Consider the following 20,078-nt stretch of genomic DNA (forward strand, 5'->3'; position numbering starts at 1 on the left):
AGCCCTCCAAACTATCACCCTCCAAACTATCACAGTCTAGCCCTCCAAACTATCACAGTCTAAGGAAGCAGTATAAATTATGGTATAATTACATAACTTTGCCTTTTTTGGCTCAGAAATAGTGACAGAATGGTCTCCCCTATTAATATACAATTAACACAACATATATGGGGCCCCTATAGATCGACATATTGAGGCGACCCTTGGATTATTTAAGAGTTGATGGGATGTGTTTCTTATATCGTTAATTTTAATGTTACGGTGAAAATCTGTTTTTATTTCAGCTTCAAACATGTCGGAGGATGGAATCTTCAAGTTGAAACTTTTGAGTTCTGAGTTGTATTGAACGTTGGGAATGGGGGAAATGATCTTTAAGCCTGATTGGGTGTTGATTTAAATGCAACTCTTAAGGGTTTACTCTTGTTGCTGTGCCACTGAAATTACTGAGTTACTTTACATTGTCTTGTGTTAGTAACGTTTGCAGACTATATTGTATACAGAGGTTTGCAATTGCCAGACATATGAAATTAAGAATCCATTTGAGAATCAATTATTCTATTGCCCTTGAATTAACAAGTATCAAAATGTAACCAGCCTGACAGGATCACAGAATAAGGAATTTTAATACACACCAATACAAATATTGAAGTCAAAAAAGTTTATTGCTTAAAATAGGATAGAAATGTCCAAAACATACATTTGTATTATTACTTTTAACAATTTATTGGGAGCAATATATATACGTTATATATTATAAATACAATATTTCCAAGATAATTTTTACTTGCACACCAGGTGCCAGAAAAAAGCTAATGTAAAAATGTCAGAGAAAAATCTAATCACAATAAAATAAAACAAACAAGAGATAGGATTAAAATCTGTCCCAAAGTTTTTCTTTTTACAATAAGAAGGGCTTAAATATGGTTAAATCAAAGGGCATGTCCTCGGTCTTGGATGGCAAGAAGATTCAACAAAATCGCAGGGTTTAATTGTCTAATCACTGTTCTTCATTAAGAATTATGGGTCAAATAAACAACTTCATGAACACTAATTTATTTGCTCTAAGAAATATGAATCCCTGATACCTTGTTGAACTATGCCTCCAAAGAAGGAAATGGATGGATGGATCAACATCCTGTGTTTCAAACTTTGAGTTGAGCCTGTTAAAATGGGTTTCTTGGTGTTATCAACGTTGAGTATTGCCTATTTTCACTTCTCCATCTGCTGTGGTAAGCTGATGATTTAATAAAAAAATATCAGTAATGAAAAACTAACTTAACATAGAAAACTGTCTTTTCTGAGTTTATGTTTAGCTATCAATTCAGTGTAAGGTTTGACTCAAGTGTTTCCCTAAACAGGCTGTAAACAGTACTAGATATTCTAATACAATACGCTGTTGATCTGAACTGCGACATTATATTACATACTGCTATACTGACAGGTGGAAACCAGTTGTAATGTACATAACAAGGAAGTCGCTGTGTGTTAATTGCAGCGTTATATTGTATTATTGTTATCGTCGCATACATTTGCATTACTCTTATTGTGCTCTCTAACCCTGCAGCACTGACCACACAGACCTTTCCCATATCACACATTGTACATCTAACCATCTCCTTCCACGTTCCTTCTCTGACACTTGACCATATTACCTTCATTTCTCTACTTTTACCATCACAACAGCTGCCTCACCTCACTGTGCTGACTGTCATGGTTTCTATTTATTGGTTTAGATCTCGGCACTCTCAGATGACGCTCCTGGGGACAGCTTTCCTGTGCTGTTGAGGGAGGGATTTGGGGGCGTGATCTGGGGGGGGCCATTGGGGTCTGGTGAGCTGAATGTCTTCCTCCATTTTGAACCCTTTGATTGTGGGACCCGCTTGTGGGGGCCAAACCACAGACATCTTACTTGCATTTGGTTTGGTGTCATCCAATAACTGTGCTGAATCCAGGCTGCTAACTGAATGCCTCCAGTCAGCCTGGGGGGGGTAGGGGACAGCAGGCGCTGCCAGCCTGTCCAGGTTCCCCTTGGACTTGAGGAGCTGTTTATAATGGGCCAGGCAGTACAGATGTCCATGGTGAGAGATAGAGTTGCCAAGGCTGAAAAAAAAGAAAATCTAACTCAACAAAAACTGACCAACAGTTCAATCATTTTTTCTGCCTTTGCAAAACTGCAATAAATGCTTACAAGGAAAACAACACATCAAGAAACAAGGAATAAAGAGACTTGATGTACTTGACTAAATGAATGTAACCTAAAAATGCTATGTTTCAAAAGTTGTTCACACCGGGCAACATATTTACGTTAATGGACTGGAGCAGTGTTGACAGCAGAAGCAGGTTTTATGGTACTTCTTTCTGTCCATTATCACCGCGTCCATAGGGTACACTCTCCTCCGACATACTGTGCATAGCTCTGACTTCAGAACGCGAATCTTTTAGAAAGAGAGGAAAGACAGCTTTTCTTTCTGTTAGGAAACATAGCATGTACATTTCTTCACAATTTCAAGCAGAGGCAACGGTCAAAATGCTAGACCAGACATTTTTTATGGTAGCTGTTAAGTGGGACATTATTTTATCTTCCATATTCAGCAAAAATGATAACTGACCATTATATCATCATAGATTTCCTGCAATGGTTTGATCCAATGTTAGTTACACTAGTTAGTTAAACACTAGTTAGTTAAAAGTCGCCAAAGTAATTGGCTTATTCTCCAAAATCCTTCGTGACCATTTCTCATGATTCTAATAAAACTCATAGTACCACAAATAATAATACTATTATTATTACTAGTATTATTATAATAATTATAATATTATTATTGTTAGGGTTAGGGTTATTTAATTGGTATTTAATTGAAAGCAGTACAAAGATCATGCATTATTCGATACATGTCCCAAATAGCATGTTTTATATTTTTATGCACATTAGTTTGCTAAGAGACAATAAACCCATCTATTTCACATTTTTATTGCCGAATAAAAGTCCAATGCAATGCAGAACGTGCCAATGGTTTTCTGAGGAAACCCGTCCATTTCTGTTCCATGCCATTAGTCGTTTTTTCACCATGCTGCTGAGAAGTTTACCAGCTTGTGAAGACTTTGTCACTTGTGTCACAATTTGTGATGATTTCTCCTCAGTGACACTGTAGCCCAGACTCTTGAAGACTGTCTCGCTTTCTGTCCACGTCTTGTGGAAGTTCCTCAGCAGTTCCTCTGTGGAAGAATCGTCATCGGTCTCGGTTTGCTTTGCCGCCTTCCGCTTGACCATGTCGGCGTAAGAGAAAGGAGCCTTCGTGTCAGATACCCTCCCAGAGGATTCAGAGACCGTCTTCATGGTCTTGGTTCCCACCGCCTTGTTGCCAAAGAGGTCAACGTTGGAGTGCTCTGTGGTGATCCTGGTTTCAGAGAAGTCTGCTTGTTCAGATGACTCTGAATGTTCAACACTTTCCACGTGTAAAGGAACAGGGGTGTTCTGTCGAGAATCCTCCCTGGACCGCTGCTGGTTCTTAGACCTGGGTCTGTCTGTCTGCAAAACCCCTATCTCATGATGGCTTTTCTCCGCTTTGTGCAAGGAACTTTGTTCGTCCAGTTTGAATATATTTTTAATCACCTGGATGTCGAACTCAGGCAGTTCCTGTTCTAGAAGGTTGATGCTTGCTGTTGTGTTGGATTCTGTGACCTCGGTCTCGTTGTGGTGGTGTTCCGACCGTGCGATCAGATCTTTAATGGTATAGACTCTTTCCTCTGCCATCTCGAATCGGTTGACCAGACCTGACAAATCCACCCTGGGATGCTCATCCATCTCCTTCTCCTCATGGCCTGTATCAGAGGCCTTTTCCTCCAGCCCCAAGCCTTCCGGAATATCAATCCGCTTCCTCCTCAAATCCGTCTTATTTATTTCAGCTTTCTGAGCCTCTTTCTTGTCTTTTACAGTTAAAACCACTTGCTCTGACGTCGGTGCGGAATCCTCAACGTCCTGGATTGAAGAATCCATCTTTAGACTGGATCCAGGCTGACTGAAGTTCTTGCTTATGTTCACAGGATTAACAATTGGTAGGCCATCAACCGGCACTTGTTCCTGGTCCTTTCCTAACTTCTTTTCACTCTTAGATTTCTTAACCAACGTCTCTGAGACCACCACGGTTTCAGACTCCATCTTGATTTGGTGGTGAAATGATGCAGGAGTTTCCACAATCTCAGCTTTCTTCCCCGTTACCTGCTGCAGAAATGGAGGTGGCGTCACGACACGTGACAGTTTGGCTGTTGTGTCCTTCAGCCGAGCCAAGCTTTCAACTCGGTCAAAAGTAGGAGATGGCGTTATTCTGTTGATGCGCGAGGTGGGGGTGTCTGACCTCCGGGGTGGGGGAGTGGGCGGCGTCGCCGGTCTGTGCAGCAGGGTGGGCGATGGCGTGACCCTTTGTGGTGAGTCTGTTCTTCGTGTGGATTCAATGGTGATGAATGTCGGCGAAGGTGGGCGTGTCCTCAGTGAGGGGGATGGAACCCTTCCCTGACCGGCTTCCTGTCCTCTACTCTCTTTATTTTGTTTGGTGCTGGACTCCACTCTGGTCGAGCCGATACTGATTTTTGATATTCTCTGTGTCGCTCGAGTAGGGGATTCTCTTTCAATGCTAGAATCACATTCATGTTTTTCAACAGGTTTATTGCCATCGAGAAATAAAAGTTTAGCTTCCAATTGTTTCTGCAAATATAATACAATTTCATTTGCATTATTTTGAATTGCAGATAATTCCAAATCACATTTCTCCTCTTCAGTCAGGATCCACATTGGAATTGTATTGAGCAGAGTTTTCACAGATTTTATATTATGTTTTCCAGATACCGTTTGTATCTCTGCTATCTGTGAGATTATTGACTGCACCTTTTGCCTTTGGGAATCATTTGTAGTCTCTGTTGTGCACTGAAAAAGAGACTTGTGTTCTGAATCACTTGTCACTATGATAGGTACATCCCGGCTTTCTTTAGCTTCCTGCTGATTAGATGTTGAGAAAAGGGTCTTTACCTGTTCTTCAACCTGAACCGTTTCCTGGCACACAATCTGCTCCACCAGACTTTCTGTGATAACAGCTTCCTTGTGGACCGGTATATGTCCTCCTCCACTCAAATCTTTACACATACTGGTCACTGTTATGGTTTCTTGGCTTACACTTGATTCTGTTTCTTTACTCTGACCCGAATGTGCTGCAGCTTTTGACTTTTTTGCCTTCCTTTTCTTCTTCGTTCCAGACGAACTTGCTGGTTGGTTTTCAAGGGCATTGATGGTAACCTTGGCAGTGACAGCTGTAGCCGTGGCAACGACAGCTGTAGCCGTGGCAACGACAGCTGTCGCCGCCCCCGTAGCAGAAGGAGAAGAAGCGGCTTGCAGAACGTCCTCATTAACAGCGGCCTTCACCTTCTTCACCTTCGGTTCCTTCACCTCGGCCGGTTCCTTCACCTTCACCTCGGCCGGTTCCTTCACCTTCATCTCGGCCGGTTCCTTCACCTCGGCCGGTTCCTTCAACTTCACCTCGGCCGGTTCCTTCACCTTCACCTCGGCCGGTTCCTTCACCTTCACCTCGGCCGGTTCCTTCACCTTCACCTCGGCCGGTTCCTTCACCTTCACCTCGGCCGGTTCCTTCAACTTCACCTCGGCCGGTTCCTTCACCTTCATCTCAGCCGGTTCCCTCACCTTCACCTCGGCCGGTTCCTTCACCTCGGCTGTTTCCTTCACCTCGGCCGGTTCCTTCACCTTCATCTCAGCCGGTTCCTTCACCTTGGCCGGTTCCTTCACATCGGCTGGTTCCTTCACTTCGGCTGGTTCCTTCACCTCGGCCGGTTCCTTCAACTTCACCTCGGCCGGTTCCTTCACCTCGGCCGGTTCCTTCACCTCGGCTGGTTCCTTCAACTTCACCTCGGCCGGTTCCTTCACCTCGGCCGGTTCCTTCACCTTCATCTCAGCCGGTTCCTTCACCTCGGCTGGTTCCTTCACTTCGGCTGGTTCCTTCACCTCGGCCGGTTCCTTCAACTTCACCTCGGCCGGTTCCTTCACCTCGGCCGGTTCCTTCACCTTCATCTCGGCCGATTTCTTCACAGGTTTCTTCACAGGTTTCTTCACAGGTTCCTTTACCTCTTCCAGTTTCTTCCCAGGTTCCTTCACAGGTTCCTTCTTCTCGGCAGGTTCTTCCACCGATTCCTTCAGCTTTGCAGGTTCTTTTACTTTGGCCTTCATATCATTCATTTGTGCACCGCTTGTCTTCTCGTTCTCATTAGCATTCTTGGTTTCTTTTGTCGGTTTTTCTTGCTTATTGTTCTTCTTTGCCTTTTGGGATAACTTCCCTGTTTTTCCATTGCCAGTCTTTGCTGTTTTAACTGGAGGATCAGATATTTCTTCTTGGGCAAGAGACTCATTGTGTTTCTCAGTGTTTGACTGAGATGTTTTGACTGCCATAGTTGATTTGTCTTTATCAGGTATTTTTGATTGCTTATCTTTTTTCTTCTTTCTCTCTGATTCCTTGGACTTGCTCAATTTGCTGTCTTGCAGGTCACCATCATCTTTCTCAACCATCGTTCCTGAACCTTTCATTTCAATCTTCTTAACATCTGCATTTGATATCTGGATGTGATTAGTTGTCATGGACTTGGTGGATTGTGAGAAACCCGAAATAACAAGCTCAGTAGATGTTGAAAGTGTTTGTTGTCTAACAGTAGTCACATTTGAAAAGTTCTGCTTGAAAGAGCAAACCTTGCTGTCTGTTACTGCGACAATGGAGTCCGATTGAATTGTTGCCACAGTCTTTTCAGCCATTTCCTCAGCATGGTCTGAGATGTCCTTAGTACCGTCTGAGATGTAATCTTGGCTTGAAAGCATTTCAAGGGCAGATGTGACACTCTCATGTACGTAGGTCGGTGTTGGAGTAGTGGGAGGGGTTCTGTCCTCCTTTGATATTCTGAACTTTTCTTCTGCTTTAATTAAGGGAGTGTCAAACTTCGACATCTTGCCTCTCATAGAAGGCGGAGGAGAAGGTGGAGGTGTAAATCTCACCGGGATGCAGACCTTCTCCAATGGTCCTGTTGATTGAGTGGGAAGAGGGATTTCACAAAGCACATGTTCGGTCGAGTGCTTTGACTCCGTCTGGCTTCCTTCCACCATAGATTGGTTGTTGGTGGTTGTAGTTGTCTTTCGTGTTACATGAAGGGTCTTACTTATATCTACTTTAGGGTCCAACTTCGGCACAGGGCACAAGATCGGGGCTTTCACTTTTTTCATTTTCTTTGCTTTAGCCAGAGAGGGATGCTTTACCTGCAACGGCATGTTATCCAGCTCCTGCTGAGAAGGCGGAGGTGGAAGGAGATCCTGATCATAAATGATGGGTGGAGGGGGAGGAGGCAGCTGATCAAGCTCATGATCCCCTGATGGTGAACGAGGAGGCGAGGGCGGAGGAGGCAGATCACTTTCTGCAACGGGTGGAGGGGGTGGAGGTAGCGGTAACTCGGGCCCCGGCAGACCCGGCTTTGCGTCGTGAACATCACTCTTTCCTGCTTTGCTCTTAGACGGCTTTGCTGGGCCTTTATGTTTTTTGTTTAAATTACGGAACTCAGTCTTCAAGGTTTTAATACCATGGTTTTGGGTAATCGTTTTGTGTTCTACCACAGTGGATTGCTGAGAGGACTTGTGCATAGAACAAAAGTGTGTTGTTTCAACTTTGGCTTCAGTAGAGGTTGTACAACTTTCTTGTGATGCAACTTGTTGTGCAGTATTTATTTCCTTTAGATTCCTCTCAACGTTCAGGTTTTTAATGGGAGGGCTGTGTTTCACTCTTACCTTTCTGTGAACCTTGGGAGTTTCCCGATGTGCGGTCTCCAGCAAGGACTTGATGGTTCCTTTAACATCCCCCTTAATCACCTCCTCTTTCTCTAACTGGCTTTTCTCATGATCCTCGGACAGGGATTTGATTGACAGCTTGACATCCCCTTCAAGGCTTGCCCTCCTTTGCATTCTTGGAGAGGACGGGGTCTCCAGAAAATGCTGGATAGTGCCTCTTACGTCGCCCTGCACATCAATTTCCTGTAGACTTGTCCACCTCTCATTTGAAGCATCCTGTAGACACTGCATCGTCATGTGAATGTCACCCTTTATAATCTCTACCTTCTCAACGTCCCTTACTGCTTGCTTGGCCTGCTCCAAAGACTTCAGCGTCGCTTTAACATCTCCACAAACTAAATCTTCAACGAGAGCTTCAGTTTTGGAAGTTGCTGATTCCTCAAGAGATTTCAGAGCACCTTTGATATTGCCCGGAATAATATGTGGCCTCTCAACCTCTTTGTAGCGTTGTTGAGCTCTCTCCAGGCAGCGCAGAGCCTTTGGTATGTTGCCTTTCACCACCTCTTCTTTCTCTATTACTACACTCTGGTTAACAGAATCAGAGAGCGAGCTCAGAGCCGCTTTCAAGTCACCTTTGACAATCTCCTCTTTTTGGACACCTTCCAGTAAAATGCTTGGCTCTGACATGAATGCTTTGACTGTGTTGTGAACATCGCCAGGAACGATATCTTCCACAGTACGCCCGATTTCTGCCTGATTTTGGCAGAGGGTTATTTTCATGCTCTTGATGTCTCCTCCAATAATCGGTTCTTTTTCCACCGTCTCCGCTCCGCACTCATCTGCCTCTAAGTGGAGTTGCTTGAGATGGTCAACGGCTCCGGATTCAATGCAGGTTGAGTAGAAGCGCACATTTCCTCTCTCTGTTTCATCAACTTTAATGACAACATTCTGATCTATACTGTTATGGTTCGATAGTTTCTCGAGAGCATTCTTTATGTCTCCTCTGATCACCCCCTCCTTTTCAAGGGGTACGTTGTCTTCCTTATTCAACAGGGAATAGATTGTCATTCTCACATCTCCCTTTTCATCCTCTTGGATGAGCATTCCATGTTTGCTAGAGCCATCATCTTTAAAAAGATTTCTTACAGCCTCCTGGATGTCCCCCTTCAATATTTGCTCTTTTTCAACACTGCTTTCACTCGCTTGATTCAACAATTGATGCACTGTTGAACTGATGTTGCCCTTCTCCTCAGAGTCTATTGTTATCTGCCTGTCATTTGTTTCCTGTCTATTCAATAGCTTCATCATAATACTTTCCAGATCTCCCTTGATGACCTGCTGCCTTTGAATCTCTGGGGTGTTCTTGTTCATGAGCTGGTATTTTGCCATTCTGACATCGCCTATTTCATCAGCTTCGATGATCACTCCCTTTGAGCTTACCATATGTTCACAGTACAGCTCCTCAAGGGTCCTTTTAATGCTCTTACCCAGGATTTCGGTCTTTTCTACATTTGTTTCATTAAAGTTGTTAAAGGGTGTCGTTTCAAAGAGCCAAGTGGTTGACTTCACGTCCGCTTTTGGAATTTCTTCTTGAGTGATGGTCGTGACACCCTCATCAATCTCTTTAATGTGGTCAAGGGGGTTCTTCTCAAATAACCAGACAGATTGTTTGACGTCGCCCCTTGCAGTCTCTTCCTTTTGAATGGTTTCAAGCAGATTTTCTGCACTCATACTTTTTATCTTATCAATCGATTGTGTTTCAAATCTCCATTTTGCTGTGCTTACATCACCTTTTTGTATCTCACTGACATTAACGGTTTTAACTGAACTCTGGGACAGAGCATCTGACTCAAAACGATGCTTGTTCATTCTCACGTCACCTCCTTGGATATCGTCCACAGTTTTTATTAAAACCTTTTCCGCAACAATCCCATCAAGAGGCTGGGTTTCAAACTTCCACCTTGCTGAAGTCACATCTCCTTTGTGTGCATCCTCCTGTGTGACAGACTTGATGATGTAGACCTCCTCTGTGTCTTTGATAGAGTCCAGGGGCTTGGTTTCAAACAGCCATCGGGATCCTACCACATCCCCCCGCATGACCTCCTCACTGGTCACGGTGGTCACCTCATGGTAATGGCCATCTTTGTCCTGAATGGCGTACAGAGGCTGAGTTTCAAACATTGTTGTGTAGTTTCTCACGTCACCTCTCTCTTCATCTTCTCGAATGATTTTCTGCATCTCCTTATCAGAGGATGCTTCCTGAATTTTATCTAAAGAACAGGTTTCAAAAATAAAACGGCCTTTGTCAACACTCCCACCTTGCACATCATCCACAATGTGGTTACCTATGACCTCTTCTTTATCTACGGAGTGGTTTTCAAACAGCCATTTGCAGTTCACCACGTTTCCCTTTTGTATATCTTCTGACTGAAGGGTTTTAAGCTTCTGCATTGTTTCCTCCGTCGTAGATGTCATGATGTCCTGCGTTTGATTTTCAAAAATGTACTTCTTTCTTGAAACATCTCCAGATTCAATGTCTACTTCAGTGACTTGCTTAAAGGAGCAGCCATCTTTCCCTGTGAGCTTCTCAAGATTTTCAGTTTCAAAGAGGACACGAACCATTTTTACATCCTTACCCCTAACATCTTCCTCAGTGGCCGTACATGTTTTGAGAACTTTTTGCTCCTCATCATGGATAGCATCGAGGGCTTGTGTCTCAAAAAGCCAGGTACAGGTTTTGACGTCTCCCTTTTTTACTTCAAAACAGTCACCATCACTTTTGAAGTCAACTCTGTCATACAGGTTGTCAATTGGTTTAGTTTCAAAAAGCCACTTGCAGTTTTTGACATCACCTTTGACGATTTCAATACGTTTGCTTGTATCAACAGTTTCTTCTTCTTCAATATTGCTGAAGTATTTAATACCATCCAGAGGTTGTGTTTCAAACAACCATTTGGCAGTTTTAACATCACCCGATTCCACTTGCTCTTTTGATATTCCCTTGATAACTTGGTATTTGCTTGTACTTTCATCAAACTGGTCAATAGGACGTGTCTCAAACATCCATTTGCAAGTTGTGACATCTCCTTTGACCACTTCTTCCCTCCGAACAGTTCTCACCTCGTGGTATTGTCCTGAGCTGTCTCGCATTGCATACAGTTGGGTTGACTCAAACAAATGAGTGTTCGATTTCACAGAACCAGAGGTTACACCCTCGATGTGAATCTTCTGAGAGTCATCCTTGCTGCTTAAATCTGTGGTCTCAAATATTTCCTTATAGTTTGAAACGTCCACTTTATCGATCTCCTGGAGGTCAATGGTGCGGATCACTTCTCTCTTCTCCTCCCTTATGTTCTCCAACGGTTGGCTTTCAAAGCGCCACTTCTGGTGCGTCACATCCCCTCGCTCTTCCTCCAGTGCTTTTCTTTTCTTCAACTTCCCTACTTCTGCAAGATCCTTTAAATAATCAGCTGGCATCGTTTCAAAGTAATTTCTTGCAGATAGCACATCCCCTGAAATGATTTCCTCTTTCGACAAAAGTCTAGAATTGGCGTCATCTTTCAAGGTATCCATAGGTTGCGTCTCAAACACCCAGCAGTTTTTACGCACATCTGCTTTGCAACTGCTTCCATCCTCCCGTGTGAGGTCTTCATCGATGTTAACCGTCCTGAGGACCTCCTTCTTGTCCTCTCTAATGAGCTCCAGTGGTTGACTTTCGAATCGCCACTTTTGGTGTCTGACTTCTCCCTTTTCTAGTTCGTCCTCAGTTATTTTTCTGAGTTTTCCTACCTCTGTGTAATTCTTTCTATCAATTTTAGGGCTGCTCTCAAAAAAGTTTCTTGCTGATCTAACATTGCCCCCAATAACGTCCTCAACAGTCTGAGGTCTAGCATTTGAATCATCTTTAAGAGAATCCATAGGCTGTGTCTCGAAAGCCATGCAATGTCTACGCACATCAGCTCCAACGATTTCTTCCTTCTGCATATGTGAGCTTTCCCATTCCTCAAGAGAATTTATGGTCTTGATTTCAAACAACCACCTCCCCCAATCTGCTCTACTGCTGTCTTCCATTGAAAGGCTGCACACCAGCTTCATCTGAGTAAAACCCTGATCCGCATGATCCAGCAGCTGTGTGTCAAACAGCCAACGTGAAGCCACGGAATGCTCCAATTCTGTTTCGACTTTACGGACAGATTTGATTTCCAGCATCTGTCTGGATTGTCCCATAATGACACATTTGAACTGAGTGTCGAAGGTACTTGTGACTGTTTTCACTTCTCCGTTGATTTCCTCCAAAACTGTCCTGAGACTCAGCAAATGGCGTTCATCGATGGTCTCGGTGTGACCTAAAGTTTCCATGTACTTGTTGTCAATCATGGCAATAGTTGCATTCCCATCTTCTTCCGTGAACACAATCTCTTTGGTAAGATCTTCCTCTCTATGCATTTTATTGAGACTTTCCATTTGTTGAGTTTCAAACAACCACGCCGCTGCACGGACATCGCCTGTGTCTAACTTACTGCATTTATTCCTCAACGCTGAGTGGTCAGTGTGGTCAGAACCCAGAGCGTCCATTGGCCGGCTCTCAAACATCCACGCTGTGCGTCTCACGTCCTTCCCCACGATCCTCTCTTGCTGGACTCTCCTGGTGTCCTCGTCTTCATCCAGAGTCTCATCTCTGATGGTGTCCAGTGGTTTATTCTCAAACATCCAACGCCTGGACTGCACCTCCCCCTGGACCACCTCATCCCACTCAACATCTTCTTCTGGACTTCCACTGATCTCCTGCTCATACATGTGCTCCTGGCTCTCCAACCGGTTGTTCTGGATCTCACTATCGCTGAAGTACTCTCTCTCAATATGCCTACGCACTTCCGGATGGATGTGTTTGTACAGGCGTTTCAGCTCGTTCATGTTTCTCTGCTGGCAGTAGGCCTCTCTGTTGAGGGGCTGTGGGGAGGCCAAGCCCGGTGGCGGCGGGGGGGAACAGCAGCCTGGGATATCCACTGGATCCTGGAGTAAGTCAGGAGGTGGGGGGGGCAGAAAGTCAAAGTCCTCAGGAGGCGGTGGTGGCGGTGGGAAGTCCTCCTCGTAACCGACAAAGGCAGCGCCAGAGTCGGGGGGGTCTGGCTGGAGGGCGTCCCTGGCTGATACCTGATGGACCTCAAGGGTCTTCTGAGTCACATGTGAGGACCACTTTGATCTATTGATGTCACGTCCAATCTTTTTGAGGAACAAGCAGGATATGGGAAACGTTATGATATTTCCACAAAAATACATTGGTCAGGCATAGTTTAAGCACTTTTAACCTCAGTACATGTTGAGTCTCAAGATGATTTCAAAAGTATTTAATTTATTTATCAGTGACTCATTAGAGGTAATAGGCAAAATGTTAATTCGATTTGAAATCATAATTCATAGAGAATGAATATTGGATTTTAATTTATTATTGATGTTAAACTAATGATCATGTATAATCCGAGCGCGTTAATGACCTTCATCTGCTTGCTGGGCCCAGCCTCCTCGATGGTCCTCTCAAAGTGATCTCTCAGCTCTTTGGTGGTAAACTTCGGGAAGTCTTCTTCTGCACCAGAAAACAAGGATTACACTGTTATATACACGGATATATATATGTGTATATATATATATATTTAATCGCTTGACAGCTCTAATATATATATATATATATATATATATATATATATATATATATATACACATATATATATATATATATATATATATATATATATATATATATATATATACACACACACATTATACACTTTATCTATTGATTTAAATGCTATGTTATATACATTATAGATATATTTACCTTATATACATTATGTTGTTAACAATGTTGTATACATTATATATACATTATACACGTTATCTACATTATGGTATAAACACTAATATATACATTGACTCAATACTTTATATGATGCTAACACTTTTATATAAATTGTCTGAACACTTTATATGGTATAAACACTTTTATGCACATTGTTTTAATAATTTGTATGATATATATATACACTGTTAAACATATTGACTTTAGACAGTTTAGATAACAAATATTCATAAATCATACCAACATGTATCCTACCTGTTTCATTATTATGGTTATAACTGGATTCCATATTATTAGCACTGTGTGTTATCTATTGAAGAAAAAGAGAAAAAACAGTGATAAGGGAAAAACTGAAAATGGTTCAACTGATAAACATTGTTATGCTTATGTTACAAATGATTGTTAGCAAACGCTATACTTTCGAAAAGAATGCAATGACATCATTCATCTGAGTGTCAATCAGTTTATTCACAACAACAAATCAAAGAAGTTCCTGGTGCAATAACAGGGGAGACGTAAGCCCTACGCCGTTACCACGGCAACCACACGCTGACTCCTACCACGGCTTCCTGATGGTAGTCCGGCTGCCGGATGCCAGGAAGGACCTGCCTAGCCCCGCCCATCACCATCCCCTCAAGGTGGGACACTTCCTGTGAATACCAACGGCATGTCAATGCGGTAAAGAGTCACAGCACAGCCATACATGCAGAGCCGTGCTGGGCCACGGGCTACACATCTACTGACTTAGATCAAGGGGACTGGAAACCTGACAGACCAAAATTAACCTTAAGACATAAATGTTCATTTCGTGCATGGCTAAAATAATTGGCCATAATTCTTTACTGCATTGCTGTACCTGTACAGGTGTGATGAAAGTGCACCTGGGTAACATTGTGTCTTTACCTGTACAGGTGTGATGAAAGTGCACCTGGGCAACATTGTGTCTTTACCTGTACCGTTCTGTGTTGAAAGTGCACCTGGGCAACATTGTGTCTTTACCTGTACATTTCTGTGATGAAAGTGCACCTGGGTAACATTGTGTCTTTACCTGTACATTTCTGTGATGAAAGTGCACCTGGGTAACATTGTGTCTTTACCTGTACGTTTCTGTGATGAAAGTGCACCTGGGTAACATTGTGTCTTTACCTGTACAGGTGTGATGAAAGTGCACCTGGGTAACATTGTGTCTTTACCTGTACAGGTGTGATGAAAGTGCACCTGGGCAACATTGTGTCTTTACCTGTACCGTTCTGTGTTGAAAGTGCACCTGGGCAACATTGTGCGACGATGATGATGAAGCAGTGCCTTGGCTCTCGAATTGATGTCTCACACTGGCGACTCCCCCAGGCAGCGAACAGACCTCAGACTCCTCCATGACCTAATGGAGTAGGGAAATACTATTAGCTAGCTATGCTTAGCTGGCAACCATCGCTACCAGGCTGGGAATCACAGGGACATACCCTAACCCTGTTATAATACATCTAATGATTGCGTCATGATCGTGGGTACAAGTGGCCAAGAGGGGTTTTCTCAGGAGGGTGGCTTGCAGCTCCCTTAGAGATAGGGTGAGAAGTTAAGCCATCCATGAGGAACTCAGGAGAGATTTTGTCTCCAAACTGTCAGAGCTTGTCAATGTGGCTTGGGAAAGGGATAGTCTGGGGCAGAGTCCTGCACAGGTCCATTTTTTGAGACCTGCCCCCGCCCGCACCCACAAAGTTCAGCACCAGATCTGACCCGTCACCCGTGATAATATCTAAATTGAATCCGCACCCGCCCAGGGGCCGTATTCACAAAGGATCTTAGGGCTAAAAGTAGGTCCTAACTGGCGAATTTAGGAGTAACTCCTAAAAATAATGGGCGTGTCACTCTTAAATTTAGGACTCCTAACTTTTTTCACTAAGAGCAAAGTACTGACCACCACCACCTCCACCAACACCACCATCAAAGTACTGACAACCACCACCACCACCACTACCCTCACCACCACCAAAGTACTGACCACCACCACCACCACCACCATCAAAGTGCTGACCACCACCACCACCACCAAAGTACTGACCACCACCACCTCCACCTCCACCACTGACCACCACCACCTCCACCAACACCACCATCAAAGTACTGACAACCACCACCACCACCACTACCACCACCACCACCAAAGTACTGACATCCACCACCACCACTACCCTCACCACCATCAAAGTACTGACCACCACCACCACCATCAAAGTGCTGACCACCACCACCTCCACCAACACCACCATCAAAGTACTGACAACCACCACCACCACCACCACTACCCTCACCACCACCAAAGTACTGACCACCACCACCTCCACCTCCACCACTGACCACCACCACCTCCACCAACACCACCATCAAAGTACTGACAACCACCACCACCACCACTACCACCACCACCATCAAAGTACTGACAACCACCACCACCACTACCCTCACCACCATCAAAGTACTGACAACCACCACCACCACCACTACCACCACCACCACCACTACCCTCACCACCACCAAAGTACTGACAACCACCACCACCACCATCAAAGTACTGACCACCACCACCACCACCACCACCACCTCCACCACCACCACCTTCATCAAAGTACTGACCACCACCACCACAACCACTACCCTCACCACCGCCACCACCTCCACCACCGCCACCACCTCCACCACCTCCACCACCGCCACCGTTACCTCCACCACCACCACCACCACCACCACCACCACCACCACAACCCTCACCACCGCCACCACCTCCACCACCACCACCGTTACCTCCACCACCACCACCACCACCACTTGTTGAACATAATGCAAGTTCTCAAGCCCAGACACTGGAACAATACTTAATATATATATTAAAATACACATATATTTAAATTTATAGATGTGAAATACTTTGTTAATAATAATTGTAAATGATGAAATTGTAAATTAAAATACTGGAATGTTGAGTTCAGTATAACGTGAGTCAAACATGTTTTGCGACACCTATATAAAAAAAAGAAAAGTATATATATACATATGTATGTATAGTATATATACATATTTATGTGTCAATATATATGTAGACGAACAGATATATACAGTTTATATACATATATGTATGTATACATATGTTTACATATATATATATATATATGTATGTATACATATGTTTACATATATATATATATATATATATATATATATATTTGTATCTATATATATATACACACACATACATATGTATAGGGGTATTCCCTGTCACACTTTGATTTGTAACTGAGCTACCAAAAGGAGACCATCTATTTTAGTGAGGCAGGAATGATGGGTATGTTTGTGTCAATCAATCATGACGGTTATGCTAGTGTCAACCTCATATGGAGTTCAGCAGTGCTACTACCTTCTAGCAAGACTGAGACCACAGTCGGAGACCTGCAAGGAGCTGCCTCCAAAAGCTTGTTTCAGTCTGGACACTGCTGCTGCTGGCCCAGTTTGTGCTTGCCAACCTCTGCCTACAATCTCCGCCCACAGCAACATGATGGTTCAGATCCGGTATGAGGTCAAAGAAATGGAAACACCCTTTCTTCCTGATTAGAGATCATCAACCAATCACTGAGGAGACATGGCTCAGAGAGACAGATGGGGACTAGCATTGACATCCCTTAAAAAATATGGTTATTTACAACACATACGCACACACAAACATTGAAACCTTTGTGTATGTCCGCAATTCATAATAAATGGACATAAGGACATAAATGTCACAGATACAAAACATTGCTCAGGCATAATCAAGCAATGTAGGTTTGACAGTTCAAACAGCAGACTATGGATACACACAACATCTTCTCCTTCAGATGTGGGGCGACTTCCAATAATGGAGGACATTGAGCAGTACTTGGCGACTTGTTTCAGACTATCCTGAGACCCCTAATGACATTGCCTATGCATGTGGCCCAGGCTGCCAAAGATAAGTACCGGATATTGACATTTGTAGCCAAGGCCAGATACACACACACACACACACACACACACACACACACACACACACACACACACACACACACACACACACACACACACACACACACACACACACACACACACACACACACACACAACCCCCATGTACAGCCATGAACTATTTAAAAGTGTCTTCTTTTAGTTTGGTCCTCATAAGATTGGCTATGGGGGCTGTCCATGGTGGGGGGGGGGGGGGTCCATGGTGGGGGGGGGGGGGGGGGTGTCCATGGCGGGGGGGGGGGGGGGGGGTCCATGGCCGGGGGGGGGTTCCATGGCGGGGGGGGGGGGGCGTCCATGGTGGGGGGGTCATCCATGGGGGGGGGGGGGGGCTCGGATGACAAGAGAGTGAAGTCATCGGGGCGCCACGGCGGCTCGCATGCTAAAATAAAATCAAGTCACTATTTTAAACTTTGCCATAAAGAGTCGGATTTCTCTCTGAAAGACGCGATTAAACTGCAGACTTTGAAGTCTCCTTCAAAAGGTCAAATCAGGATGATGCGTTGTTCTGAATGTTGCTCTTCAGTGTTCCTTGTTTGTTGTGTAGCAGAACACGTATAAAGATGGGAGCTCTATCTGCTTGCTAAGGCGGTGCTAGCCTGGGAGCTCTATCTGCTAGCTAGGGACGGTGTTAGCCTGGGAGCTCTATCTGCTAGCTAGGGACGGTGTTAGCCTGGGAGCTCTATCTGCTAGCTAGGGATGGTGCTAGCCTGGGAGCTCTATCTGCTAGCTAGGGACGGCGCTAGCAGATTTTGATTAAATTCCATGTTCTGTTCTGTTTTTTCGTTCACTAAAATATCTCTGCTAATAAGTTGCTCTCCTCCATTACCACAGACTCACTAGAAATGGGTATTTGAGTCTAGCATTATCAGATATCCTTTTGGAGGTGGGCTTTGTATTTAGGACCTTGTCATTGGCTTGGAGTACTGAACGTAGGTTTATCACTGGAGTCCCGATATGAACCAATGATGATTAACTGGGATGGGTGCATCATCGGTTCTGCTCCAATAGTCTGTTTTGCTTTTTGACGACTCAGATTGAAGGTTCCTATCTAAAACACCCTGAGATGTCCAGATGGCCGTTGTGATAAGAATATTCTCTTAATGCTTTAATGCTTTTCATCTCCTTAGCTCAGGGAACCCCGGGCCATACCAAAGCCAATGAGATAAATATTAGATTAAAAATAGTTATTGGATCATGTAGGTAAATATGAGTGGACAGGAGTGTGAGCGTGAGCAGCCATTCTCAACATGACAACCATTTCGTTTCACTTTTGTGACTGGTAACCAATATGCAATTATTATCCATCTTATTTAAATTCCAACCTTGGTATATTTCTCTCCGGGTTGTCCATAATCATACAGCCTGAACGAAAGACCATCGTCAGAATGCACAGGGAGAGGTTCTAAGGATCACTTTCGATGCAACATCTTCAGAACAACTGTCTAACATCCTCTGTAGCAAAGTAGCCAAGCGTAGGTACAGTCGGGCTCCCTGGGCCCGTGGTTGTCCTTGAGGTCAAGGAGGTCAAGGAGGTAAGGACATGGACGTGGTCCTCCTGACGATGTGACTCCTCCTGGGCCCGTGGCCCCGGCCTCATGGTGGATGAGTTTCAGGCGCCACAAATGCTTTAGGGTATGATTAATGGGCATGGATGTTGGTTTTATTAAACACAAGCAGTAGGTCAAGGTGGATAAATAAATACATCATGTATTTTTCTTCTACTTGCTCCTATAATTATTAACTGCATCATTGAAGAAGTTTGTTGCGTTAGTAATAGCAGTGAAATGATGATGATGATCTAAATAACTAAGATAACACCTAACAACCAATATGAATATTTGACCTGCAAACAGGCAAAAACTATTTTTTGGAATAGTTATCCCCAGGTATGGAATGGAGAGATGTGATATTTTAACCATGGTAGGACACCGTACTCTTCATTAATGGATCAAAAGAGGTAACTTATCATGAGAATTGACTTTCCATATTGGTGTAAACAAGATAAAGTGTTTTTTGAGAAGGTTTCATCAATTGAACAGTAATGCACATTTGCAGACCAACAGTCAGACATTGCACACACACACACACACACACACACACACACACACACACACACACACACACACACACACACACACACACACACACACACACACACACACACACACACACACACACACACACACACACAGAACCCTCCCCCCCAGGGAGGCCGTTGTTCACCTACCAGGTGATAACTCAGTAGAATCCTCAGGTCCTTAAAGCCCAACTCTACTCCAGCGTCTCCAGCAGCTCAACCAGTTCTGCTCCACTCTGTCCAGCCAGACGACAGCTGCTTTTATTTTAGACTCCACGCCCACTGTGAAC

At 44.0% G+C, this 20,078-nt stretch overlaps 1 protein-coding gene across 3 annotated transcripts; it reads right to left on the reverse strand.

Moving 5' to 3' along the window:
• Positions 1-650: 650 nt before the first annotated feature.
• On the reverse strand, positions 651-20,078 carry xirp2b (xin actin binding repeat containing 2b). 3 transcript variants are annotated; one of them, XM_056579852.1, is made up of 9 exons: positions 19,939-20,078; positions 14,920-15,057; positions 14,240-14,329; positions 13,935-13,989; positions 13,318-13,406; positions 5,504-13,045; positions 3,088-5,461; positions 2,305-2,435; positions 651-2,100 (listed from the first exon to the last, which is right to left on the reverse strand). In XM_056579852.1, the coding sequence occupies exons 2-8, from the start codon at positions 15,052-15,054 to the stop codon at positions 2,344-2,346; spliced, it is 10,377 nt and encodes a 3,458-aa protein (XP_056435827.1). In that variant the 5' UTR covers positions 15,055-15,057; positions 19,939-20,078; the 3' UTR covers positions 651-2,100; positions 2,305-2,343. The 3 variants fall into 3 exon arrangements, with proteins under 3 accessions (XP_056435827.1, XP_056435826.1, XP_056435828.1); XM_056579851.1 differs by having other exon boundaries at positions 3,088-13,045; positions 19,939-20,077; XM_056579853.1 differs by lacking the exons at positions 14,920-15,057; positions 19,939-20,078 and adding an exon at positions 14,630-14,912 and having other exon boundaries at positions 3,088-13,045.

The sequence above is a fragment of the Gadus chalcogrammus genome, chromosome 20, assembly GCF_026213295.1.
Source record: "Gadus chalcogrammus isolate NIFS_2021 chromosome 20, NIFS_Gcha_1.0, whole genome shotgun sequence".
NCBI classification, from domain to species: domain Eukaryota; kingdom Metazoa; phylum Chordata; class Actinopteri; order Gadiformes; family Gadidae; genus Gadus; species Gadus chalcogrammus.

Coding starts and splice junctions, on each gene's coding strand:
- xirp2b (XM_056579851.1), bottom strand. CDS start 15,054: ATGGAGGAGTCTGAGGTCTGTTCGCTGCCTGGGGGAGTCGCCAGTGTG. Junction 14,330..14,919: donor TTCAACACAGAACGGTACAG/GTAAAGACACAA, acceptor TGGTATTCACAG/GAAGTGTCCCACCTTGAGGG. Junction 13,046..13,317: donor GGCCCAGCAAGCAGATGAAG/GTCATTAACGCG, acceptor TTCCTCAAAAAG/ATTGGACGTGACATCAATAG.